General features: G+C 39.7%; 2 protein-coding genes across 5 annotated transcripts in view; one reads left to right on the top strand and one right to left on the bottom strand.

Annotated features, from left to right (window-relative positions):
- The window catches only part of LOC102688687 (upstream stimulatory factor 2), a 29,162-nt gene extending 16,683 nt beyond the window's left edge, over nucleotides 1-12,479 (bottom strand). For both annotated transcript variants that reach the window (XM_015336544.2, XM_015336545.2), the window contains exons 1-3: nucleotides 11,967-12,479; nucleotides 5,069-5,115; nucleotides 869-987 (exon numbers count right to left, since the gene is read on the bottom strand). In XM_015336544.2, the coding sequence (XP_015192030.1) occupies nucleotides 869-987; nucleotides 5,069-5,115; nucleotides 11,967-12,004 (204 nt within the window). In that variant the 5' untranslated portion in view covers nucleotides 12,005-12,479. The remainder of the gene's footprint in view (nucleotides 1-868; nucleotides 988-5,068; nucleotides 5,116-11,966) is intronic.
- A 167-nt stretch (nucleotides 12,480-12,646) lies between these two features.
- etfb (electron transfer flavoprotein subunit beta) lies at nucleotides 12,647-24,098 on the top strand. Of its 3 annotated transcripts, none has more exons than XM_069185443.1 (7): nucleotides 12,647-12,780; nucleotides 19,284-19,442; nucleotides 20,449-20,607; nucleotides 21,238-21,300; nucleotides 21,831-21,989; nucleotides 22,913-23,095; nucleotides 23,816-24,098. In XM_069185443.1, exons 2-6 carry the CDS (start codon nucleotides 19,338-19,340, stop codon nucleotides 23,081-23,083), a joined length of 657 nt encoding a protein of 218 aa, XP_069041544.1. In that variant the 5' UTR covers nucleotides 12,647-12,780; nucleotides 19,284-19,337; the 3' UTR covers nucleotides 23,084-23,095; nucleotides 23,816-24,098. The 3 variants fall into 3 exon arrangements, with proteins under 3 accessions (XP_069041544.1, XP_015192032.1, XP_006641603.1); XM_015336546.2 differs by lacking the exon at nucleotides 12,647-12,780 and adding an exon at nucleotides 17,914-18,052 and having other exon boundaries at nucleotides 23,821-24,098; XM_006641540.3 differs by lacking the exon at nucleotides 12,647-12,780 and adding an exon at nucleotides 17,915-18,052.
- Nucleotides 24,099-26,540: the final 2,442 nt, after the last annotated feature.

Below are 26,540 nucleotides of genomic sequence, written 5' to 3'. Positions count from 1 at the left end.
TTGGTTACACATCATTCAGATGTGGGTTGGGGACAGGGACAGCTCTAATACACACAAATGTTACAGTCAACTCGCAGCTTATACAGGTGCTAGGGATTTTGAGTAATGCAAAATTCGCGAAAAGTAAATAAGTAAAAAACCCTCATAAAAAACCTTGCTAACATCTTAAGGTAATTCAAGATTTTGAATAAAGCATAAAAACAGTAAATAAAACAATTAAGATTACTATATAGGCTCACTAACTAGCTCTTGTGGGCGTCCTTGTCAAATTTTTCAGAAAAAAAAAATTTTTTCCGATCAGTCTCATTTTCCAGCGCTGACCACGTAAGATGAGAGGATGGAAGTTGTAAGTAGATTGTATTTGATGATATTTAACGAAAACTACTTCACAAAAACGAGGCTTGCTCTAATTCAATGTGCTTTGAATTGGAAGTGGAGTTTTTATTAACAATCTCCGATGATTTGTGTAAGAACAGCCGGGATGCAGTTTGTGACACCCTTGTCATGCTTTTTTGTTTTTCTGTAATCATATATGCATATGCAACCCCATTGTGTTGTTCTGAAACTAAATGTTACCGCATTAGTATTCGATGGCAAGATGTATTCTTAAGGCATAAGGGGCAGCATTATAGCCATTGAGGGAGTCTGTACTAAAAATCATTTTGTACATATAGAAATTTTAAAGCATACTAATTAATCACTACATTTCATGTTTCAAAATGTGATACAATTAAACATAAAAATTCATAAAATCCTGTGATATGCTATATTAGTAAAGGTATTTAAAGTTTCCTGAATGCCTGCATGACATTCAAGGATTTACTCTTCATTATAGTGGTAGACAGCATCCACCAGAAGAGATGGTTACCTGTCCTCCGCTGTTCTCTGTTCGGAACTGGTACTGGATGTTGTGGTCTGCGAACGCTGTAGCCTGCTGGACACTGGCTATGGCCACTGCTGCCTGCTCCTCCCCTCCAGTGCCGTCCCCTGAGAAAAGAGGCGTAACATGGGTAAAATACTCAACTTTTCCTCAAGGGCTAAAACCCAGCCAAGATATCCATTCTTGCGCTAGCTGACATTTTGAAACTCACAAAAAGAAACATTAGGCACTGGTGCTTCAACATCTGTGACATATACTATAGCTAATACGTGGTGACGTACAATGCTACTGCCCAGTTCCACGAATTACATCTTAACTGAATCAATTTAAGAGCATTTCCCAGGTCTTGAATTGATGGTAATTAAAAAAAAACTACACATCCTGAGGGACTGCGACCTCCAGTGAGAGAGAGAGATAAAATATAGCATTATGCATTACACATGCTGCTACAACTGTCTATGGTATAACTACCAAACACCCCTTTCATAACGTAAAAGTTTGGCTTGCACAGTAGGTTCACTACACAGAGGAGGCTGCCTTACTAATGTCTTTCAAAGCCAGTGGAGAAACACTACTTTCCAGAGCTTAGTGGAACAGAAGTACCTGCAGCTGGAATCTTTGAACTTAGAGAGCAGCCTTAACTTAAAGGCCAACATAGATCACAACTTGAGAATGAAAACATTAAGACTAAAACTCCCATCAGGATGTAAGTGACAAAAAGAACACTTACAAAAAGCTACTTATTTGAAATGTTTACCACATGATATCGGGTATATAAGGCTTTTTTTCTGTCAACTTGCTTTTAAAGGATAGGCACCATGAAGTCTGGCTCTTATGTCATCTAAACCATGCAACTGTTTTATTTAAAAATATCACATCTTGCTCTCCACTGTTCATTTTTTAACCTGGTCCAGATAGCCTGCCCTGATCAGGGAAATATCCAATTTTACAAAAAGCATTATATATTATATTTTAGGAAAATAAACTTTTGTTCTCTGGTTCCACAGGTGAATTCAAAGGGCATTAAATCACATTGAGATGTTTCAATAGTTTACAATCAAAGTTCTATACATATACACAGAGATACAAGCAACTTCAACAGACATTTCAACCAAAAAAATAATACAATAAAAACAGAATACAATTCAAATTTAGGGTCAAGATCTCGATAAAGAAATGAAAAAATAAAATGAGGCAACCAATTATGAATTCAATGTTTCCAACCCAAATGAAAGTAAAGTCCCCCTGAGTGCACTCAGTTCCCTAACACCCTGACGACTCTGTCCTGGACGATCCTCTTTGATGTTGAGGGGAGAGAGAGTCCTTGAAGTCCCACACAGAATGAACACTTAATTTGCTGGTATCAATTCTGAGCACTTAATTTCTATTGACTATTGCCATTTTGCTCTATTTCTCTAATTATCTAGGTAGTATACATCATCTTGTCACTAAGTGTTTGCACTTCCATTTGTTGGCTTGTGTGCTGCTTTGTGTCTTTACTCTCCTTTGTCTCAGGTTGCTGCTCAACCTCCTTTTCAGGAAGGAATCCATATGGAAGCAATAGATCTCAATAGAGAGTACACCGAGGTCCATCAATCTCTCAGGCTCTATCACATAGATAGGGCTATCTGCTACCCGCCTTACAACTCTTTGTATGGTGCGTTCTCATCTATCAGCCAACTTGTGTTTTCCTCTAAGGTTTACATTTCTCACGAGAACTCAGTCTCCTTCAACCAGTTCAGCTGCTCTGACTTATCCTTCAAATCTGATTTTTTTCTTTCCTGCCATCTTCCTTGAACAATCCACTGCCAACGCATAGCTCTCCTGGAGGCGACTGTGAAGGTTCATCATGTAATCAGAATGTGATATGTGCAATTCATCGCAAGGACCAATTCCAAAGACCAGGTCAATGAGTAACATCGATTCGTAAGAAGTCTAACCTGTTGCGTCATTTCTTGTGTAGTTATATGCTTGTATTAAAGGCTTAAAAGTCTTTCCAAAGATACTTGTCCTTCTCATCTAGTGTCACAAGCATGCTAAAAAGTGTGCTGTTGAACCACTTTACAGGGTTTCCATGTGGATGATACGGTGGTGTTCTCACGTTCTCAGCTCTAATGAGAGAACACATTTCTTTGACGGTATGTGAACCAAAGTCCTTCCCTTGGTCACTAAGCAAATGGCTATGGAAGTTGCTTGGAGTTGCCATCTGCAACTTTGTTTGATGCATTCTCATCCATCAGCCAACTTGAGTTTCCCTCTAAGGCTTAAGGCTTAAAAGTCTTTCCAAAGATACTTGTCCCTCTCATCTAGTATCACAAGCATGCTTAAAAGTGTGCTGTTGAACCACTTTACAGGGTTTCCATGTGGATGATACGGTGGTGTTCTCACGTTCTCAGCTCTAATGAGAGAACACAATTCTTTGATGGTATGTGATTCAAAGTCTCTCCCTTGGTCACTAAGCAAATGGCTATGGAAGTTGCTTGGAGTTGCCATCTGCAACTCTTTGTATGATGCGTTCTCATTCATCAGCCAACTTGAGTTTCCCTCTAAGGCTTAAAGTCTTTCCAAAGATACTTGTCCTCATCTAGTGTCACAAGCATGCTTAAAAGTGTGCTATTGAACCACTTTACAGGGTTTCCATGTGGATGATACGGTGGTGTTCTCACGTTCTCAGCTCTAATGAGAGAACACAATTCTTTGACAGTATGCGATTCGAAGTCTTTCCCTTGGTCGCTGAGCAAACGGCTACGGAACCCACAAGGGACAATCAAGTTTTCCCCACAGTGCTTTGGCAATGGTTTTTGCCTTCTGATCCTTTGTTGGTACCGTGGCTGCAAATTTCGTTAAATGGTCAGTTAGACAAGTATTTTCCTGGAAAGGAAGGCATATTCATCTTTTTGTGTTTCAACTGCAGGCCGATGATTAAATTCTGGTACATTCTGGTTCACCTGTGTAGGTCGGATCAACACCCGTTACATACAGGCAGCTTTGGCCGTGTACATCAAAACACAGTTCACTTCAAAGGGCATTAAATCACATTGAGGTGTTTCAACAGTTTACAATCAAAGTTCCATTTACATAGACAGGTACAAGAGATTCCAACAGACACATTCAACAAAAAAAAGAATACAATAAAAACAGAATACAATTCAAATTTAGGGTCAAGATCTTGATAAGTAAATGAACGACAACAAAATAAAATAAAATGAAGCAACCAATTATGAATTCAATGTTTTCAACCCAAATGAAAGTAAAGTCCCCCTGAGTGCACTCAGTTCCCTACCACCCTGACGACTCTGTCCTGGACGATCCTCTTTGATGTTGAGGGGAGAGAGAGTCCTTTAAGTCCCACACAGAATGAACAGGAATAAAAAACAATCAGGATATCCAAAAGAAAATATAGACTGGAGGAACCGAACGTTTCAGCCGGAGGGTGTACAAAAATTTTATTTGCAACTTAGGACTTCGAAATGTGCTGGTGCCAATTGTGAGTTATTTCCATCGACTACTGCTATTTTGCTCTTTCCCAAATGAACTTTTTTCCCTTTTTGTGCACCACAGGATGCCGTCAGAAAAAACGAAATCTCCCCGCAAGACTCATTCTATCATCCTCATGTATATGTAAGACAGAGAATGTGCTGTGGACTCAGCACATTTGAACACCACTGAACATTCGTAGAATGAGCTGGGATCACGTGGCATCTAGGGCTTAGAGACCAATGAACAAGCACACACTTTTCCAGGCTCCATAAGAGAAATTGGACCAAGTATCATGAAAGAACCGTCTGCAATCAGGTGCTAAGCATGCAATGCAGAAGTAAACACTATTACTTCTATACTTCTAAACACTATTACTTTTTGTAAACCCCTGTTTATCAACCCTGATAACTGCAAATTAGCACAAAAAAATTACTTATGTCATGTCTGTTCAACACAATTTCAGTGCATGAGCTACAAAACAATCAACACCTTCATGTCAATAACCTTTGTTACTTTGATGCAGTTTCCTTTGATGCTGAGCATAGTACAAACCTGCTGAACCATGCACTTGGACTTTAACCTCAATATGCTTATACATATATTATACATCTGCTATGCGTGACAGTGGCACAACAGTTCAAAACCTGTCCAGGTAATGGAACAGCATCACTAACTTAAACTTCAATATCAAGACCATAACCCACATACCTTCCTGCAGCTGAACAACTTCCTCTGTTTCTTGTCCTTTCTCGTGACTGGAAAAAAGAAAACATTCTATTATTTGACGGTTTTTACCTTTTTTACAAAACTAGTTCAGCACACTAAAGAGATACAAAGCACGTTTATGCAGGGAACATACCCAATACCTACAAACGTTCCAGCACTTAGTGCCTGAACAGTGAAACATACAGCATAATTACATTTATAATGTCAGTTCTTTTGCATAGCAGGTAAATTGGCAAGATTTTGCTGCACTTATAAATGTTTCCTTTGGCTGCAGGATAAATTCACTGTGGAAAAACAGCCTTTTCTCTTCCTTTTTGTGCACTTGGGATTTATTTTGCCCACACAAATAGCATTCTACTACTATTAGAACTACCGTTGACTGGAAGGATGAAGTGATGGAATAAACTGGCAAAACAGTTTCTTTTTATACAAACAAGAAATGCAAAAAAGCCTCTGGTAAACCCAGGTAAGAACACAGCTTAAGGGAAGAGGAGACAATCCGTTCTCTGAATTTGATCACTGTGACTCAAACAATTAGTGGAAATGTACATAAACTGAATACAAACATTGATCACTTGAGATATGAAAAAGTATGAGATAAACAATATCTCAATACAAGCATTCCTTACACTGACACAGACACTGTATATGGAATATTAAGCTTGCTAGTGTAGTTGTTTTTCCAAGCGTGACATCCAGTATCGACAACAACAAAATCCAGAGTCCTAGGGGAGATTAGTGCCAGTGATATAATTGGGACTGATTGGCACGCAATTTTTTTTATGATCTAATGCCTGTACAATGCACAAAAACAAAATTATTATACGTAAGAATCAAGCCATCCTGGTGGAAGATACAATAACTTACACTCCCATGCAATTTTGAAGAGCAGTAGCCAAAACAGAAGATATAGATACATATCCTCACAACCCAAGCTGTGAGTTTTAAAATCCACTGGAACATAAAACATAAATAAAAAAACAACATAAAACATAAATCAAATACTGATCCATACAAAGGCTGCAGCACTTACTTTAACAGCTGTGTGCACATCCTCTGTGGTTCTGCTTATTATACTTTGTCTTACCAAGTCATTCAACTCTGAAGTAAAAGCACCTACCTATGTAATACGAGTCACCAATGATGCCCCAGTAATCTCAATGCATGGCCAAATGTGTGCCCAGAATAGTGCCACCTACTGGTTCATCAGCACCAATTAAAGCAGCAGCAACCTGGCTTTGCTTAGAGGTCTCCCATCCCAATACTAGCTCTGCACAGCTTCTGAGATCAGGCTAAGGGTTGGGATTGACCAAGACTAAAAAGCCTGCCACTGTTACAGGTAAGGCTGCAAAAGAAGGCGGACATGTCCTAAGAAATCATTCCGTCTCTTCCCGAGTGGCCTCTCTGCCCCCTCTCCTCTCCCAGCTTGTGTTCTTCCATGCTATTTAATCTCAGCTGTCTGCCCTGTCTTCCTCACACCTGAAGAAGGCTTCACAGCCAAAACATGTTTTCTCTCTTCTCTTTTCATCATGGAATAAACCTATTACTTGTTCCTTATGTCCTAAGAAAGGACTGCAAATTGAGGTCTCAATGCATTTCGAGTCTCTTTATAGTTCAAGCAGCAATGGCATTTCCTAAGCCAGGTACCGAATGATACCTTTCTCTGAACCATCAACTTGACTTTCAATTTCTTGATAAAAATACTGAATAAGCCCGGGTCCAACTGTATTTGCTCCACTGCACAGAAAAAGAACAGAGAGAAGAACAAGCTAAAGATCACCAAGAGATAATTTATTACAAATGAAGATGCCTGTCCAGCATGAAACACATTTCAGGTAATCTAAGAGGATAGGTATTTTAAAAACCTGCACTTAGATCTGCAAAGATTTAAAAAAGTAGATCTCAAGACGGTATTCAGGCAAGTAGGATACTAGCCAGAAATGGATTGGAAAAAATACTACCCTACTATTAACAGACATGTTTATGATGCATATTCACCATGAAACTGGACAAACTACACCCACACATTTTTCAGAACAGCTCAAGTAAGTAGCGGCCTTATTTTCTGAAGTTAGCAATTGTTCCACATACCTGCTTCGTGCGGGAACTTATCCAAAATATACCAAAAGGCATTCATTTTAGAATGACACAATGAGGCCCACAGAACCTATACAGGCAAGTTAACATCAACTGGAGGAGTGAGGCGCCCTCAAAGACAAGTCCAGTAACAAGGTAACTGCTGTGCCATTACAATGAAAGCTGTCTGATGATAAGACCTGGCAAAGCAAGCAATTTATTGTGCATGAGACTGATCCTACAGCTAAAATAAGCATCTTGAAAAGAACACTAAAGAGCCTTGGGCAGTTTTATCTAATGCACTTCAACTCCCACAAAAAAATCTAAGTGTAGACCGACACATTTTCAAACAATCCTCAGTGACATCTTTCTTTCCTCAATTTCCATCTCCTGTCCTTTTTTTGCTTTTGAATATTTGAGCTAGGCCTACATTATGCACACTTTAGCATTGTATGAAAGTCAAGAAACAACACATAAAAATAAAAGAAGAATTTGTATGCTCAAGCATACACTGTATCAGAGATTTCTGGGCAATCTTGAACACTTGGAAATCAATAGATGAAACTGGACCCATTGTCTGAAATGCATACATTACATAAAACAGATTTAATTTGCTGCAGTCAGATACAGACAGCATGTACCTCGTCATACTGTAAGAACTCACCAAGTCTCACTGTATTTTACATCTCCTTATAGTTTCCAACAAGATTTTGGACATTCGACAATCCGGAAAGAAGTATTTTATTTTTATCTAGAAAGGTAAAAGTGAGTTTTTAACTTCCTTACAAATAAGAAATGCATTACTTGGCTTCAAGGCCTAATTCCCATTTTCCCACATGCAACAAAGAATTTATCACCAACTCTTGCATAAATAAATTACTACAAACACCTTTTCTGCACACTTGCAGAGACAGCACTGCCTGGTACCACTTTCTGACCTCTGACCTCTTCTCTACAGGAACACTCATCTCGGCCAAATGCTTTACATCTCCGAAAGCAATACTTGCTGCTGTCTAGATGACAAATTGTAATGACCACCACAGGCAAATCCCTACTGGCTGTTATCAGAAACATCCACTGACTGGTTACTATTCAAAAGCGTGTCAAAATGTAATATTCACCCATCACCATGTAGGATACACAAACATCCATTTCTAGCTATTAAAATCCAGTCCTGTTTGGGTTACAAATGGCATTTTTCTAAGCACTGTAGAAACATAATCCAACGCATAATCCAAACACAGAGCACAGAAGTTAAAGGGTATTTCAGTGCTGTGAAGTTTTAGCTATGCACCACAAGAGAATCAAATATTACATCTTACTCTGAAAACACCTCGGGCACAACATCTAAACTTCACATCTTGGACTTAAGAAGCCCGTAAGACCATGCACAAAATACTGCAGACAGTGGCACACTCCTCTGTGATACAAGCTTTGTTTGTGAAAATAAACATTCAGACAGTCAGAATCATATATCACAATAAACACAAGGGAAAACATCTTGTCTGTGCAATCAGCTAAAGGAGTTATATGTGCCTGGTCTCATTTACAGTTATACAAATAGTTGTGATGCTAATTAAGGTTGTTTTAATAGTTCAAATGAGCTTTTTGATGTAATCCTTGAGAAGGATTCTTGTGATAAATGCCCAAGCTCTTTGTACGAGCAACTGGAAAAAAATGTATTCGATTATTACACATGCAGAAAATTAACAGTCTGCTTTCATTATTCCTTAGCAAGGCCACAAGCATACCATCTGAAAACTGGGAAACTGAGCGATTGTTGGGAAGGTGCTAATTTTGATATGTTGAAACAAGGAGAACTTCAGGCGATGCTTCCAAGATATTTTTGCTGCTCAGTAACAAACAGTAAAGAACTTTAGCACTAGAACATCCCTAATAAATCCACTACAGAAAAAGTGTAGTGTGGGTTTTCCCCATAATAAATGCTATCTGACTTTCAGCACTATTAATGCATTGCATTTTGTTTGCTTTATTTCTTGAGTACGTAATAATTAACGCATTTCAAACTGTTTTGGCCATAGGGTTTCAGTATTTCATGTTACACCTATATATTTATGCAAAGGCAGATTGATGAACAGGGACAAAGGGTCACCTACATTAGGACAGATTGGCTATTGATCTGGAACCCTAAGAAGGACTGGGAAAATAATTCTGTTAATACACTCTGATGTTTTCCTTTATCTTATGTAGTGCAGTGTCAAGTTTGTACGTGAAATGTTGCACAGAATCTGGGAAAGAAAACACCAGAGCCAAGCTGACTGTAAGATTTAAACAGATCCACACAGAGCTGTAATGCAAAGGCTGTCTCAGCTGTGCTTATATCAAGCCCAACCAGAGCAGAGACACTGGGCGAAAAGAAAAACAAACTGCCCCACACATCAAACCCTTCCAGAGAGACACCTATCCATGTTAGCTCAGTTAAGCCCATATCCACAATATACAAAGAGGCTAAAGGTTTTCTAAAAACAAAATCTGAACCACTCCACACAGAGAACAAATCAAAAACATGGACAGGCAGAAGAGGGTTACCCTTCACCGAATCCTTCCAAAACCATCCATTGGTTTCCTTATGGCTTCACGCAACTCAGGGCCATCGGGGGGAAATGGAGTCTATCCCCGCAAGCAACGGGCTCAAGGCAGGGTACAGCCCAGACAGTTCCAAGTCAACATGCTTTAATATTCCCAGGGTAGGCACTTTAAGATACTGGTCCAGTGCAGGGCACACACTCACACCCGAGTCAGTTTTCCCAGACGCCAAATCAACTACCAGTATGTCTTTGGACTGTGGGAGAAAACCGGAGAGTTATGGGGAGAGCATACAAACTCCACACAGACAGCACCCCAAGTCCAGAACTCCACTCATGGCCCCTGACCTAACCACTGCACCACCATGCCACCCCCACTCCCACTCCCAAAACCGTTTTTGGGAATTTCTACCCTGTACCCCAGTCACCTATATACAGAGCGCCACAAATAACTGCCTAGAGATACTGTTCCTCTTGTCCACGACATACAGTAGAATCAGGAACACTGCCCTCCTGATATGTTGCTACTATTCCGGATTGAATAAAACAATCGAGGATTTTATAAGTCACCCAATGCATTTAACTTTTGCCTTCTTTTCCAGATACCGACTTTAAAACATTCAAGTGCATTTTAAAATAAAAAAAAGCTTAAAATGCCCAATTTGCGTTTATTTATTTTTTTGCGTTCGTTATTATAAAGCCTTATAAACCCAGGGCATATCTGTTATATTTTGCAATATTGAAAAGTATGGTAATCCTGAAATCCATCCTTGAAAAGCTTATTTTACAGTAATAAAAAAGAAAGCAAAGCACAATGATATATTACCTTTAAGGTACACATGCATCATATGAACTCAACCGATGTATAAAACTAAATCAAAGATATATATATATAGAAATATTTTTTTAAGTGATCTACCCCAAAAAAGGGTGGAAATAAGAAAACGCACTAAAAGCGTAGAAGTTCCAAACTTTTTATTCAAAAGCCCACCCAACGTCTTCGACAAAGACAACCTTGTCATACTCTGTGAACTGATATTCAATCGCTTTCACGATTTAAAATCTGCCCAGGACTTAGCTGGGTCCCGCTATATCCCTCGCTGGTCAATTATTGATAGGATGTCAGAACAAAAGCATGCCACACGCCAGAAGAGAGAGAGAGAGACTTTATGTCTTTGTTGTAAATGTCTGTAACATGTCTGTAGATTTTATTTTACTTCTATTTTTTGTTTTGTTCTATGTTAATTTTATTATTTTTATTTGCTTTGGCAACACTGATTGTACCTATCGGTCATGCTAATAAAGCACCTTGAATTGAATTGAATTGAATTGACACAAGGCCGAATTCGTGTTTGCAAACGCAAGGGAAAAAAAAGGCGCTTTCAACACGAAACCAGCTAACTTGCACATCGCGTTATGGAGCCGGTACGCGAAAAGCTTAACGGGGTGTCCTCCAATACCGCCACAACAGTTTATACGTGATTAAAAATGAGTATCAGAAAATAACTACACTTGAATATAATTACAGCTTAAATATAATTCAAAATATTCTGCCCAAAGAGGCACTGAACGGATTAGGTATGGCCAGTATCCGTGCTGTCAAGGGCGCCTTAGTCCTAAATACACACTTTGAGAACATCAATGCGTATTGCAAGAGGGAAATGCTCATTTGGAAAATAATGCAGACCGATATTTTTAAAAACTCTGTCAGCTCCTTTGAAGCGAAAGTTGCCAGATGCAGGCAACGTCTCCGCGCTTTTCAATCGGGGTTAAAAAGCAGAACCCTTCTTTACAGCGGTGCCAAAAATTCAAATGTCCTGCGCGATTTAATTTTTTTTTTTAATATAGAGAGAGTCCGGAAAAAAAAAAAAGAAACGGCAACTCCTTTTCGCTGCTTTGCGAGTTAAGTCCATTTTTTTGAACAGCCCGGTAGCGCCGTCATTTTTGGGGGTTTTCTAAAAAAAGCCCGAGTACTAAACACTTCGTAACGTAGGCCACAGCAAACCCCCCCAAAACTAAAAAAAAAACAAACATTTCAAACAAACAAGACCTATTCTCTTGACACATTTCTCTCTTTTTTTTAACCCACATAGACTAAGATCTTAGATGGAACTAAAACGTAAGAAAAATTGCTGCACAGTTTGATTTTTTTTTGGTTTAACCACCAAAAGAAGAGGAAAAAAGCACAGGGCTCGCGGCTCGAAAATGGAGGCTGGCGGAAGCCATTGAGGCGCTTTAGCTGGGAGAAGCGTCCTTACCTGGCCGCGGTATCCAGCGTCTGTTCTAGCATGTCCATGTGGGGACCTGGGGTTTGTATTTAAAATGTGAATTTCAGAGAGATGGAGATGGAAGTTTTGATCACGGGGACAAACACACGGGTCATGTGAGATCCCCTTTCCAGGACACGTGAGGAGAGATCAGGCTTGGAGAAAAATGGAGAGCGCTGTGTCTCTCTCTCTCTCCCTCTCCCTCCCTTTCTCTCTCTCTCTCTCTTTCCGTCCCTCCCTCCCGTTGCTGGCGCCCGAGTGGGCTGTGCGCTGCGCTGGCTGGCTACTACCTCAGGCCGCCCGCTTAGTGCGAGTTGCAGAGCCGCTGCTTTTTTTTTTTCCCTGACTCTGGTCTCTTGTCTTCTCCCTCTCCGATCCCCGCCGGCCCTTTTTTCTCTGTCTCCCCCCCCCTCCTCCTCCTCCTCCCTCTCGGCTCCGCTCCTCCTCGGTAAGCCCGGGCGCCTTGTTTTGCGTATCAATCCGCTGCTGTGGGCACGACGTCGCCGCTGACAAAATATGGACTGGAACGGCGTATTGCAAGCGCCGCCACCGAAAAGGTGCACAGTTTATGTCGTGGCGTCTGTGCTCTTTTTTTTTATTTTGGCTTCTTCTTTATTTTAGTTTTTTTTTTGGGGGGGTTTCCCCCCGCCGCATCTTAAAAAAAAAAATCGCCCGTGTTGTGGAGACTCGGTGCAGCGCGATGCCGGGTGTCTCTGATGAGAGGATCGCTACCTGATTCAGTTTGAATGCCCTGACTTTAGACGGAAGCGGGTGGAACTGCAAATCTGCAGATACTTCTTAACCTGTATGTATCCCGGGCACTGCGTTACTGTGGGGTGGTATGTAATTACATTGTCGATGTCTGTTATCACAGGTTTTTAGTTGGCACTGTCTTTGCTGTATCAAAAGCGGAGTTGGGCGATAGCGGGCAGTGCGGTCGTGTAAGTATCATAGATGTTGTGTATTTGTTCTTGTTTTCAGTTTAACTGGAAATGCCTTTAGATGTCTTAATTAGACACGGGGTGCTGAGGGCTTAGTGATTAAATAGATACTTTTATTTCGCGTCATGCACTTTCTCAACGGTGTCATGAGCTGATCGTGAATGGGTGTGAAGTCCATTTCAGACTCAGGACGGTTTGTTCTGTTTTAACATAGCTAAACCTCCATTTATAAGGTAAGTCGGACTGTTTAAAATCGCTTTGCGGTGAAGCGTCAAATGGTGCCTTCTGGGCAAGATGTTGGGAGGTCTGATTAGTTAAAAGTTTACGTGCGGAGTGGAGACAATTCATTTGTAGGAAGCTGACTGAGGAATTGAGAGTTCTCTTAAATGCCCTGTTATCCTCAGTGACATAATGTCTAGGTTGACACCTGACAGTTATTTTCTCTCTAAATGCCCCCTAATCTGTGTCCTCTATTTAGTTCTGCACTTTTCCCATGAAAGCACTTTATACCTGGCTAATGTCTTAGGTTTGAGGTAATGGGCAGATCTGACTTTGACTGTCAAAATCTAAGTGCTGTGCATGCCACGCACTAGAGTGTGTTTTTCTGGACTGGTGTTTTCAATGTTTATCTGCTGAACATTTTATTTGTAATGCAGCTATATTTCAGCTGCACATTGAACAGCACCAAATTTAAAAAACAAATTACTAAAGGACTCCTATTGCTCTGTGACTTTATTTTTTTTAAAGACATGCCTGTATGATCTACTTCTCTGTCCTGATATAGTTCTTGTTTTCTGTGTGCTTGTTTCTCACTGGCTCAGGGTTCTCTTTTTGTATCATGGTAACAGGAATCAAACCCTTATATTCCAGTTGAGCTGTAATGCGATTTGGAGGCACATCCAATATTTTTCATTTGTCTCTCTGTGAACTGGGTTCATATCCAAGACTGACAGAATATATAACCCTGCCTGCAACCCTTTAGGAAATAGCATGGATTTGTCCTGTACGATACAGACAGCATTGCTTCACACTGCAGAACTGGTGTGATCGAACATGAAAGTGCTATCATTAAAACAAGAGTGTCATTCATTGAACCTCAGAGAAGTTACAGTGCAGAAGAAGCCACATTTAGTTGCTAAACTATATAGTTTGTGGTTGCTGAAGCTTTTAGTAATCTATCTGGTCAGCTAAAAGTTCAGGTGGGTAGCTGCGTCAGCATGCGTTGGCTGCAAAGGGAACAAGTAACAGGTTTATTCCATGCTGAAAAATGAAGAAAGAAAACACAAAGTTTCGGCCGTGGAGCCCTCTTCAGGTGTGAGGGCCCGAGCTGGCATAAAATCTGAATCACACGATAATTCAGAAGCGAGGTGTTTTCATTTTCTCCCCAAGTCTCATCATATGTGGGTGATCAAATACTTCATCCCTTTGCTAAAATTGTTGATGCATTTGTAACGTTTAATTACCTGGCGGGCACTACACAGAAAACAATAACTGTGATGAACCTTCTGTTTTAGAATTGGCTTTCTTTTAATCGTTTTCCCACTGTACTGCATTGATTCTGTTAAAAAAAAAGACTTTCATCAAGCGATCACGTTGTCACTCAGCTGACAGCAGGATCCAATCCGGGTTTTCGCAAGAGCCACCTGACAGTCGAGAGTCTCGCCGGAAGAGGAGAAAGGAGAAGAAGCAGGAAGGACGAGTTAAAAACAGATCCTCTGCTCACACCGTTATGTACATGACTCGGTAGAAATTCTTTATATATGGAGGATTAAGCCTGTTAAAACCTACACACTCCATCCCAAGAGCAATAACTGTTATTCAGTATTCAATATTGTATTTGGTTCATCTTTTACCTAAAAACAAGCTATTTTTCTTTACTGCGGAAGCGCCGTGCTTCGGTTAGTAACACCCGGGACTAGATTTTTTTTTAAAAAATGTATCTGAGAGTTTACAGGTGTTTTTTTTTTTAACTCCATGCGGCGATAGTAAAAATATGTGAGCTGGTCTACACTAAAACATTCAAAAATTTTTGAGAAGAACTAATGTTGCATAACCGTTCAATTGTTCGTTTGTAAGTGCACTATGGGAAATGTAGTTTTGAACGAAGGTAAAATTCAATATAAAACAAGGTACGGTCAGATGCATTATTGTCTTTATATTCTTTGCAAATGATTTATGAAAGGGGAGGGCTAAAACTGTGAATACCTATATCAAATAGTTTTGTAAATTGTTATGTTGTATTTGCACAAAAGCAGTGCATTAAGAATAAACGACACAAGAATGTCACCACCCGTGTTGTTAATTTCCATATAGTACGGTAAAGCAATCCTATAATTAAGTGAAGATACTCGAGTTCATGGTAATAATGCCTGAATTTCCCGTAAGATGTAATATAACTTCCGCCTTGAACAAGAATAATTAAAATTCGTTTTTCGAGTATTTAGAGATTGTTGATGAGTGAATTCAGTTTCGGTTGAATTCTTTATGTTTTAAAAAATGCAAACTCTTTAATCTATTAAAATGTTATTTTTTTGTATTTTTATTTACCTGCCAGGATAATGTATCTCTACAAAAAAAAATCAACATTTGTGCTTACTATTTTGGAGTGAATTAAAATATGTTTATTAGCGTTTGATAATCCACAGTTCTCTTATTTATGATATTTTTACATCATCCACCACACAAAGCTTATAAATTTTCCTGAAAAGGTAAAATTCTTTGAATTGTTGGTCATTGAGTTATAGTTACATATTGTTTTGGTTGAGTACTGCTTGTATACGGTATGATATAAGGTGTGATCTGGACTTTAATCCAAAACCCAACAGCTGTGAAGCAGGACTACTAACCATCACATTACCTACAGTATGTTACCAGGGTGAAAAAAAATGTTATAATGTTTCCTTGTGGTTTTAAAGCACACCAAATGCACATGGAAAACCATAGCAAAGCTATTTAAATGCATAATGTAAACAGTAAAATGCAAAATGGACACAAGTTGATTTTCATAACCGATTCATTTGACAAACAATAAAAAAAGAGAATTAAATGATTATTCTGAATTGGGTATGATGTAAATCCCCTGAGACATTATGTATAGGTAACATACATTTATGACCAACTGCTTTAGAAGGGTTAGCTGTAAAAGCACTTGTCTTCACCCAGCATAGCACAGATATCATTGCAGTGGAGGTCAGGGTAGCCGGAGGCCCATTTCACAAAGCAGCCCAGGTTGAGAGAATGAATGTTCCGAGGGACTTCTTGATGTTTGGGCCGGACAGACTGGGGTCTTCTGACAGTCGGGTCAAAGTTCTTTTTCGGGGCCGGATGCTGGGGGTGGAACTCTTTGGCGAAGTACGAAGGAGGCTGAATGCTGCGATTCCTTTCCTTGAAGAACGCCTCTGGGATTGTGTTTCCCCAGATTCCCAGCAGAGACTTCTCAAAGGCCGTTAAGGGCCCCCATAGCTGGTATATTTTCATCCTACAACGTTACAAGAATACTGTATGTAAGAATTAATGGACATAAAACCTAAACTTTCAAGTTTACCATTACGCTGTTCTTGAAACCATTATCAATTACTTATATTAAGAATTCAGCTATCTCACTTTAGAAAAGACGAGCCATAAAGTGCTGGATTTCAATGGACTGCTATATGTAGAATTGTAGTTACTAAACTACTATTTTTAAAATATAATCTTTGTTAATCTTAATTACAGCATGATAATTCATTAATGATAGTTATTGAATGTTCTTACCTTCTGCAGCTTCTTTAAGGACTTTAAGGATCTTTTTATTTTCTTAGAGGTGCGTCTAGATTTTAAAAACTGCAAGAACTTTCCATTTATTTTAGAAAGTGTTTTTCTTGTTGCTATGCTTTCTAACTGTACTTTGTGATGTCACACCTCAATGATGATGTCACGTAGTTTATTTTAAAATTTGTTTATAAATAATCAAGTCATGGTGTATATTTTTAATGTTTCTGAACATCACATTATGATCTGGAATTTAGAGTCCCAATTTTAAATAGTATCTACCTAACAAGAAATTATAAGTGCAGACATAAATCTTATAAAATATATTTTAAAGAAGCCAGAGAACCAACATCAGCATTTATGTTCCAACCACAATTATGTTCCAACGACCATCAACCTTTACAGGAATTCTGTTTTCATTACTACAACACGCAGTGTCAAGCAATTCGCATTTATGCTCTCTTGTTCTTGGTTCACTACAGAAACAAATATGAAGTTACCTATTGGTTAGTACTTTTAAATAAAAGAACTATTAGCTCGGTGATTAGTTTAACAGCTGAGGTAGCAAACAGTATTAATTTTCAGATATTGTTCGATTAAAAAAAGTTCCATGAATTCAGTTTGTCTAATGCAGTAGGATGGATTTGATATGCTTGTTAAGAAGTAAGTATGTCACTCATCAGTTTATTGTCTTATTACAAAAATAAGAAGATCACTTAGCCATATACAATTTCTTGTATTAGGAATTTGTCTTTTCACATACCCCATCTTGCTCTCCATGAGACACACAGACAGGGAGAGAAGCTGGTGTTCAGAACACCAGGTCAGACATTTATACAGCTCAAGGGTCTGACAGAGTGGGATTTCTCTGCCAGCTGTGGGATATGAACCAGCAACCTTCCAGCCACAGGCACAGATCCTTAGCCACGGTACACTAAACAGAATTCACCTTTGTGACCATTTTTATTTCCTCAAATTGCTGCAACAGAACATGCAGAAAATATCCCGCTAGATACCGTCCATCCTGGCACAGCACACTGTTGAAACAGTCTGTGAACCTTTGCCCCAGTTTCTTGCAATCGCCACATAGGAACTCAACTGATCTGTTTTTAGTTTCTGCACCGCAGTAAACGGACCTGCGCTTTCTCCATATTCGTCACGCTTTCCCATTGGCTATAAATCGAAAGTCTGCTTTATAATTGGTTTACCGGGGGGTAGTTCCTAAGCCCTCCCCACTCCCCTCCTTTTCTTTCCCGGTGTCCCCGTGAAATCCGTCCGTCTCCCTTCTCCTGTCCGAAGAAGAGTGCAGGAGTTGTTTTTGTCAGGTTCAAAATGTCATCTCGGGTTTTGGTTGGTGTCAAGCGGGTTATTGACTACGCAGTCAAGGTACAATTATATTCAGTTCTCTCCGACTACGGAGAGATTTTTTTTTTTGTTTTCGATTGGTCTTCAGTTAGCCTGCAGGAGTTTCGTTAAAGGGACAAGGTCAGATTGCTTGCAAGTTGTAATCAGATCTCACACGAATGTGACATGAAAATCGATTATCAGTTGAGTTCAGTTTTCAAACGCTATACTGTATATTGCACGTTGCAGACGGTTAATGGAAGTTTTCAGGGCAATGAGTTAAGTAACTCAGACACAGAACAGAATATATACTGTATATAATATACAGTATACTATATCCCTTAAATCCAAAGAAGGCTTCACAGCCGAAACTCTCTTTTCAGCACGGAATAAACCTATTACTTGTTCCTTTGCAGCCTACGCATGCTGACTCAGCTACCCACCTGAACTACTTCAGAATATATACTGTATGGTTATGCTGGTGAAGGTTTGCAATTTTAAGCCTCTTCAGTAGTCCGTGTTAACTACTTTTTTGTCATTTCTGATTAGAAGTAGGTAAGGAACACCTTAGTCTAAATGAGACTATTTTAGTGCACAGTCGTTAACTATGCAAAGCAAATGCATTGCCAATTCTGAAATTATCATCCTATATTTAGCCTAGTATTGCTCTGAACAAGCAATCCAAAATTCATCTCGTGGTTAATAAATCAATTCTACAATGCGCTGTGTTGCTGCTTTTGCTGAGAAGGTCCGCCTTAAGACAATTATCATTCATGTCTCCACTTACACGTGTGCATTTTAAGAATAAAAATGAAATAACCCGTATTTACTAAAACATTGAGATTGATCGTTTCAATAATAATATTAATAATATTTTAATTAAAAACCGTGATGATTAAATTGAAGACTGTTGCATTTGATGAAGTACGAATATCAGCAAAGCCTGCAAAGAAAATGTGCAAAGTAAAATTTACCACTTGCATAGGTATAATATATTTTATTTCTTTAGTTATTACCTTTATTCTCCTTTCCTCTTTGCCCCTTTCATCTTTTTCTTCCCACTTTCCTTCTTTTTTCTGTTTACTATCTTAGACGTTTCTTACCTTATGTTTACTTGAGATTTGTTTCCTTATTTATTTTATAGCCCATACTCAGACTCGGAAGTGATACTGAAAAAAAGAATGTTGCTTTTTTTTAATCCCAGAAGACTGGTGTTCCAGGCTCTTTGCTTGACTCTGACCTCTGACCTTTCACCGGCGGTTTGGTTTTGCAGATCCGGGTGAAGCCGGACCGGACAGGGGTTGTCACGGATGGGGTGAAGCACTCCATGAACCCGTTCTGTGAAATCGCTGTGGAGGAGGCGGTGAGGCTGAAGGAGAAGAAGCTGGTGAACGAGGTCATAGCCGTGAGCTGTGGGCCCCAGCAGGTTCAGGTATGCCACCACTTCATGACCTTTGACCCCCTCATCCATGTCCTGTCTTCTTATTGTGGGACCAGGCGGGGGTCAGGGTGAGTCCAGCAAAGTTGTAACCAACCAGATGTTTGCCAGACTTTTTTTTTAAGGGGAGCGACTTTTGAGATCTTGATTGTGTGTGAGAGAGTCGTGTTTAGCCTCTTTTATAAGAAAAAAACATTTAAAACTGAGAACAGGAGAGGTATGTCTTTACACAAAGGCCTGTGGGAGTTTGTAACAAGCTACCCAGCTATGTTCTTGAATCTGATGTCCTGGTTCTCTTGTGAGCTGTGGCTTGTAATTCAGCATCTTTCTGAGAGACCTTTGCGAAGAGAATTTGAGGAAAAATGGAGGAAGTTCCTCTTATTTCATCGTTGTAAATCCTGGGATTAAGGCATCAGCAAAATAAAATGATAGTGATAATTATTTTTCTTCTAGGATCAGGTGGTTACATACCAAACAAACTGGAATAGCAATGGGGCCACCACTAGAAGCCGCCAAAAACAGCCTCTCAGGACTGGGCTTTGTTAATGCATCTGTATTTTCACATGTTGAATTGTTTAACTTTTACAAAGTTTAAGATAGAGTTAGTTATCAGCATCTTTATTTTATATAAGGGTTGCGGGTTTGTTCACTGCTTGTCCGTTGATCTGGTATCAGCTGGCGTGTAGAGCTGCATGTCAAGGTAAAAACGTGATTAACATCATGATGAGTGCTTGAAGATGGGGAAATAGTGTAGGTTTACCAACCTGCAGGCAGAGCAGTATAAATGGTAAAATAGAAGTGATGTCTTTGTCATAAATCTCTGTTGATCTACTAAACCAGGCTCCCTCAGAACTGAAGGTACCATTAGGGTGGAGGGGGGTTAATGTAAAATGGTCTTCTGAGCCACTCTAGCTCAGGTGTGGACTGTACACACAGGATATGCCATGGAACTGAGAACAAGACAGAGGTTCCTTCTGTGAAAGTTCCTTGTCCTCCCCAGGAAACCATCCGCACAGCGCTGGCAATGGGCGCTGACAGAGGGATCCATGTGGAGGTTTCTGGGAAGGATTATGACAACCTGGGGCCTCTGCAGGTCTCTAAGATTCTGGCAGCTCTAGCGAAGAAAGAAAACGCTTCTCTAGTAGTACTTGGCAAGCAGGTAAGATCAGTTATACAAAATAATTACTGCAACGTACACTTATGTGGCATCTGTCAGCACACAGCGAGAAAGGCTCCAGGTTACTGACCAGAGGATTGTGGGTTTAAGTCCCCACCTTGGATTGGATTACACCAGTGTGCAAGGGCCCATTTTCTGTGAAATGGGTTCCATTATTGCTAGGAATACCCAGAAATGGACTAGTGTCTTATCCTTGGAGTACTCATTCATTTTGAGTCCAACATTAAAGAGAAGAGGATAAGCTCAATCCTGGTGAACCACTTAACTCAAGAATGGGCTTCTTGTGTGTCTTTTATCAGCCTTAAATAAGGCTGTGTTTTTATTAAAGAGATTAGTCTGAAATATCATCTGGTTCAAACCATTCTTAGGTGGACAACGGACTTTTTTCCCTTTAATGTTATGTTAGTTCTTTGTTTTGTAGATTTCATGTAGCCATGCTCACTTCACGTAATAGTGGAACTGTGTAGTGTAAAGTTTGTAGGAGCTCCGGTGTCAAAAATACTTTTCATTGCAGAATAGCATCACATTTCTGATACTTCATTTACTGCTGCTGTGTGCTTGGGAAGCCTTGAGCTCTTAGTCTTGGCTGACCACTGATTTTGTCCTCTTCAGGCAATTGACGATGACTGCAATCAGACTGGACAGATGACCGCTGCCCTGCTGGACTGGTCTCAGGTTGATTGACCTCCGGTTATGATATTATATATCAGCAGTTTTGATTTGAACAAAACAGACCTTGACCTCAGCCGAGACCCGAAGTAACAAAACCTTAGTACATAAGGGCATTTTTCTTAATTAAACCACTCTGGCTAGTCATTACTTTATTATTAATTTTCATTGGATTCCTTAAAGCTGAGGTTTACAAGTGAATGTGTGTCAATAATTGTCACTGAATGGCACAAAATCCCACTGTTTTATTTTAATATCATCCACATTTGTTAGTCCTGTTACCTTGGGGGGTGAAAGTACTTTTTTGTTCTGCTGATGTCTGGTGGGGACCTAGAAAAAGCCAAACTGAATCCCATAATGCTCTTTTCAGTTGGGTGCGATGTGCTTTCTTCTAATACTCATCTTTTAATTTCGTTTAGATGAAGTCCTCAGACGGGCATCTTATATCTGCTGCTGTCTTGACTGTTAGATCTTTCTATTTTAGATGAGCAGTTTGAATTCAGGAAAAAAAAAACACCTTTTTGCTGCTCCTCCAGGGAACATTTGCCTCCGAGGTGGTGTTGGAAGGGGACATGCTGAAGGTCGTCCGCGAGATCGATGGCGGCTTGGAGACCATTAAGATCAAGATGCCTGCCGTTGTGACTGCTGACCTGCGCCTCAACACGCCCCGCTATGCCACCCTGCCAAATATCATGGTCAGTATGCATGTGCAGTGCCCCTAGAGTACAGGCGTTGCTAAGCACATAAATCATTTGTTTCATACCACAGATAATGAAGGTAGTAATAATTCCTTACACTTATATAGCACTTTTCTGGACACTCCACACAAAACGCTTTACAGGTAATGGGGATCCCCCCCACTATCACCAATATGTAGCCCCAACTGGATGATGCAACAGTAGCCCGAGTGCACCAGTACATCACACCACACACCAGCTCTCATTGGGGAGGAAAGCAGAGAGATGAAACCAACTCATAGACGGGGATTATTAGAAGGTCATGATTGGTAATGGCCAGGGGGATATTTTGGCCAGGATGTCGGGATCCTTTTTGGAAACAAGCAAGTTTATAAATACATCTCTTTTAATCCGCTGCTTTTGATTTCAAGACAGTTTTGCCGATAAATACGGTTTACTTGTTAACTCTGCGTGCAGATCACATTGGACCATTTCTGCAGTGAAATGTCTGCTGTGCAACCTGTACGTATTGGCTCCTACATCGCATTGCATTAGTCATGACAGTGACTAGTGAGCAGGAAGGGCTGCACTGTGTCACAATTCGGGGGAAATCGAATTGCGAGTTTGAGACGACATTGCGACTTTCACAAGGTTCACGACTTAAATGTTTCTATAACATCAATGAATTGATTTTGTTGCCAAGATTTAATAACCGGTCTGAGAAATTGGGGCAGCAGTTTCCCTTTAAGATTTTTTAGTGGTCCCGAGCAAGGGCGGGCAGTATTGCTCTGAGAATTACAGCTACGTTTTGAATATATTTGTTCATCCTTGGTCAAACATTCCACAGCCAAGTAGAGGAGCCGTTTTCTACCTGGTTGTGATGAGCAGGTGTCATGTGTAATCCACAAGCCCCAAAACATCCTTCTCCCCTCTCCCTTCAGAAAGCTAAGAAGAAGAAGATCGACTGCCTGAAAGCGGCCGACCTGGGTGTGGATCTGACATCCCGCCTGGAGATCCTGAGCGTGGAAGAGCCGTCCCAGAGACAAGCTGGAGTCAAGGTGGAGACGGTGGAGGATCTAGTCACCAAGCTGAGGAATGCCAGCAGGATATAAGCCACTGACAGGGTATGACACCGTGGAAAAAAAAAAAGGATCCAGAACATGTTTACCATTTTTTTAATGGAATGAGTTCAACCTCACTCTTCTGTTAAGTGGCTATAAAATTGACTCTATAGTCGGGCAACTCTGCTGAAAGACAAGGAGCAATGCTGACTTCAGCCACCAGATGGCATGTGATTTTTAAAGATGATAAAAGGGTGCCAATTGTGGAATTAAGTCATTGTCAGTAGGAGCACAACAACCAGCCAGTCCCTTGAGTAGATTTATTTGCTTTTTTGCACCTGTTCTACTAACTGGTAAAGTAACATACAAGCTTAAATTAGTTTAAAACTAAACCACCCTGTGTTTTTTCTACTTCATGCTGTAATTTACTTTCCATTTTTTTTGTTGCATGTGAATTTAGTATTACTAATGCACACCTTATGGTGCCTAGGTTTGAAATGATAGGACTGGAAATAGACCAAAAGGTCAAGCAAATCTTAACACAGTTACAATTCAATCAGAACTGGCAGGGTACAGTTTGGACTGCCTGGGAATCATCGGATGTTTCACGTTTTTTCTTACTACATATTCTGCTCCTGACCCAAGCATTGTGCATTCACTATGCCACTAGCATGAATGACCTTGCCATTCCACCTTCTCTTCACCCCCAAACCGTGGCTTGTTATTTTAAAAAAATGGGTCAAGCTCTGTTCTTAAACCTGAGTTGTGCTTCTTGTTTCTCAGTGCAGTCTGCAGTCAGGAGCTCCTATGGTGGGAACCCAGGAGGAGAGTAAAGGACGTTATGTCAGACCATTTCCTGCTGTTCCGCTGGGCAGAATCCAGGAGCCCCTGTAATTCCTTCCGGGCCAGCGACGCCCCTAAGAGAGATGACAGCTGTTGATATCTTTTAACGGTGCAGCTCAAGAGCACCTATATCAGAGGAGCTCCTAGCTCTACACAAGCGCCTAATTCTACCTTGATTGTACATTTATCAATGATGAAATAAACAGTTTGTTGGGTTTTTAAAGGCATTCCTGATTCCATGCTTGACTCAATGCTTTTATTCAAAGTCAGTGTAGAACATTTTAATCTGTGAAGCTTTTTAAAGAGCAAAAAAAAAGCAAGGTTCCAGCATATCATGTAGGACTACAAGGAATTATTCTCTCTGTGGTTATCATCCCATTTTTAATTTGTGTGGAACTTCATGTTTAACTACTGATGGGGGTGTAACATGTCCATTTGTCATTTTGTTTACAACCCTCCCAAACACAACTGTATTAATCTGAAATGACTCACTGCAGTGTACATGACATTTAGTAAAGAATCAGTGCTTTTTTCCCCCTAAAAGGCATCTTTAACTGGAAGATCATTTATAGCATTGTGGGAGGTGCTGCACTGTTAATCATTCTTTGTATAATGATTGGATGCAGGAAATACTTGTCGTAAGTATAAATGTAACAATTATTGTTTATATATTTTCTCACAAAACATTGTATGATTCCTTTGCATTTTAAAGATGAACAAAAACACTTTAGCTGAAATCACTGTTATCTTAGTAATGACAAAGAAAAGAAATGAGAGAATCAGAGAAATATGAGAAATAAAACTGTTAAAAAACAAAGATTGAGCATGAAGTTTAGAGTTGTTTACTTTTAAACAGTAGAGAAAATACATTGGCAGCATTTATCTTGTATATATATTTTCATAGAAAAATGGCTTTCAAATTCTCTGGTGTTTGTTATGTAAAAAATTGCACACACTTTAAACTTCTTTTCCAGTTCCTCTGTTAAAGGCACAAGTAAAGCTAACAGTAAGGATATGGTTATGAGTAACCTAACACCTCAAACAAAACAGAAGGAGGAGGATCTGACTGGAACAAATGAAAGAGCATATGAGATTGAGTATCCTAGGTCTCTGCTATGTAAAAATAAGGTATTTATACTGATTTACCACTAGATGGTGTACTATATATAGGTACTGAATTCTTTCCTTTGTATTAAAGAATATCACACTCTTTTGAAGAGGATTAGATTCAAAAGAATCCCATGATAACAGTTTTATGTTTGGATTGCTGCTGTTCTGAATAAATATTACTGAGATTATTGCCTTTCAAAATACTTCAAAATGTTCGGCACTTTAAAATCATCAGGACCTGAAAAAATGAGAAATGCAGCAGCAAAAACATCTAAAATGTTTTACAAGATTAAGTAATCAGAAGAATCCTGTGGTTTTCTCAGCAATTCAGATAGCAGTTAGTACTCAATAGTTCAGATAGTAAAGGGATCAGACTCTGCACTATCAACTGTGATCCAGGCATTACACTGTATGTTGCCTGTGTCACATCAGTCACCATCACTGTCTGGGATACCTCAAGGACTGATTCATGTTTTAGTCACGATTATGATAATTTAATCTTTATTATTCTGACTAACGCAAGAACAATAGAAAAGTTACAAACAAACTGAAGGCATTCAGCCCATTTAGCTTCTTCATTGCTAGTAGCTAGTTGATCTATGGATTTCTCAAGGGAAGCTAGGGTATGAGCCATCCTTTTCAAAGTCTTAAACTTCCCCATAGTTTTCACTTGTGTCCTGTAGCTTGTGTTTCACTGTTGCCCCCGAAGATGATCACTGGGTCAACTTTGTCATTGATTTTAGTGATATTATTTAAACCAAGACCCCCATGATAGGTACTTTGAACCAACAGTGGACAAGGGTTTAGTGCAGGAAAATTTGTTTTTTTTTCCAAAAACAAAATAATTGTCATCAACACTGCCCTGCAATTCAATGCTATTATGTTTGTCCTTATGTTTTACTCTACTCCTGATGATCTTGTAAAGCTTTACTATCTTCATAATCTCCCACACACCAGAAGAATGCCCCACACAAACAAAATATTGTGTTTATTTACTTTTTTCCTTTCAATTTTCCTTTCAAAGTACGGCATGAATGTCTTGGTTTGCTTGTTGACACAGCGACCCATTAAGTCTTAATCTTTAATATTTTCGGCGATATTCTTTTCTCTCATCCCACTCAGGCTGTGGAGGAGGCAGTCTATGAAAACTTGCAAGCCACAGGATCAAAGATAATCAATAAAGAGATGTCATTCACGTTTTCTCTGTAAAATGGGATCTATTCCATATGGCTGAAAACAAATAAACATCGCTTCTGCAAAACTGCAACAGCAAGAGAAACGGTTTTCATATTTTGGAGATCCACAGGACTTCTCTCCTATACAACCCTGCCTTGAGCCCATTGCTTGCTGGGATAGGTTCTGGTTCCTCTGTGACCCTGAGTTGGATGAAGTGGTTAGAAAATGGATGGATGGATCCAGAGGAACTCTGTTCAGAGACTAAAAACCTGCTATAATATATACTGGTACTGCAAATTCTAGAGGCCATTTATTCCCCGCACTGTTAATATTACCTGTACATGACAGGGCAATTGATTATTTTCACATATTTTCAAGT

The sequence above is a fragment of the Lepisosteus oculatus genome, chromosome 27 (assembly GCF_040954835.1).
Source record: "Lepisosteus oculatus isolate fLepOcu1 chromosome 27, fLepOcu1.hap2, whole genome shotgun sequence".
NCBI classification, from domain to species: Eukaryota; Metazoa; Chordata; class Actinopteri; order Semionotiformes; family Lepisosteidae; genus Lepisosteus; species Lepisosteus oculatus.
Note: the sequence above shows the minus strand (reverse complement) of the source record. Positions and strands in the feature narration are given on the sequence as shown.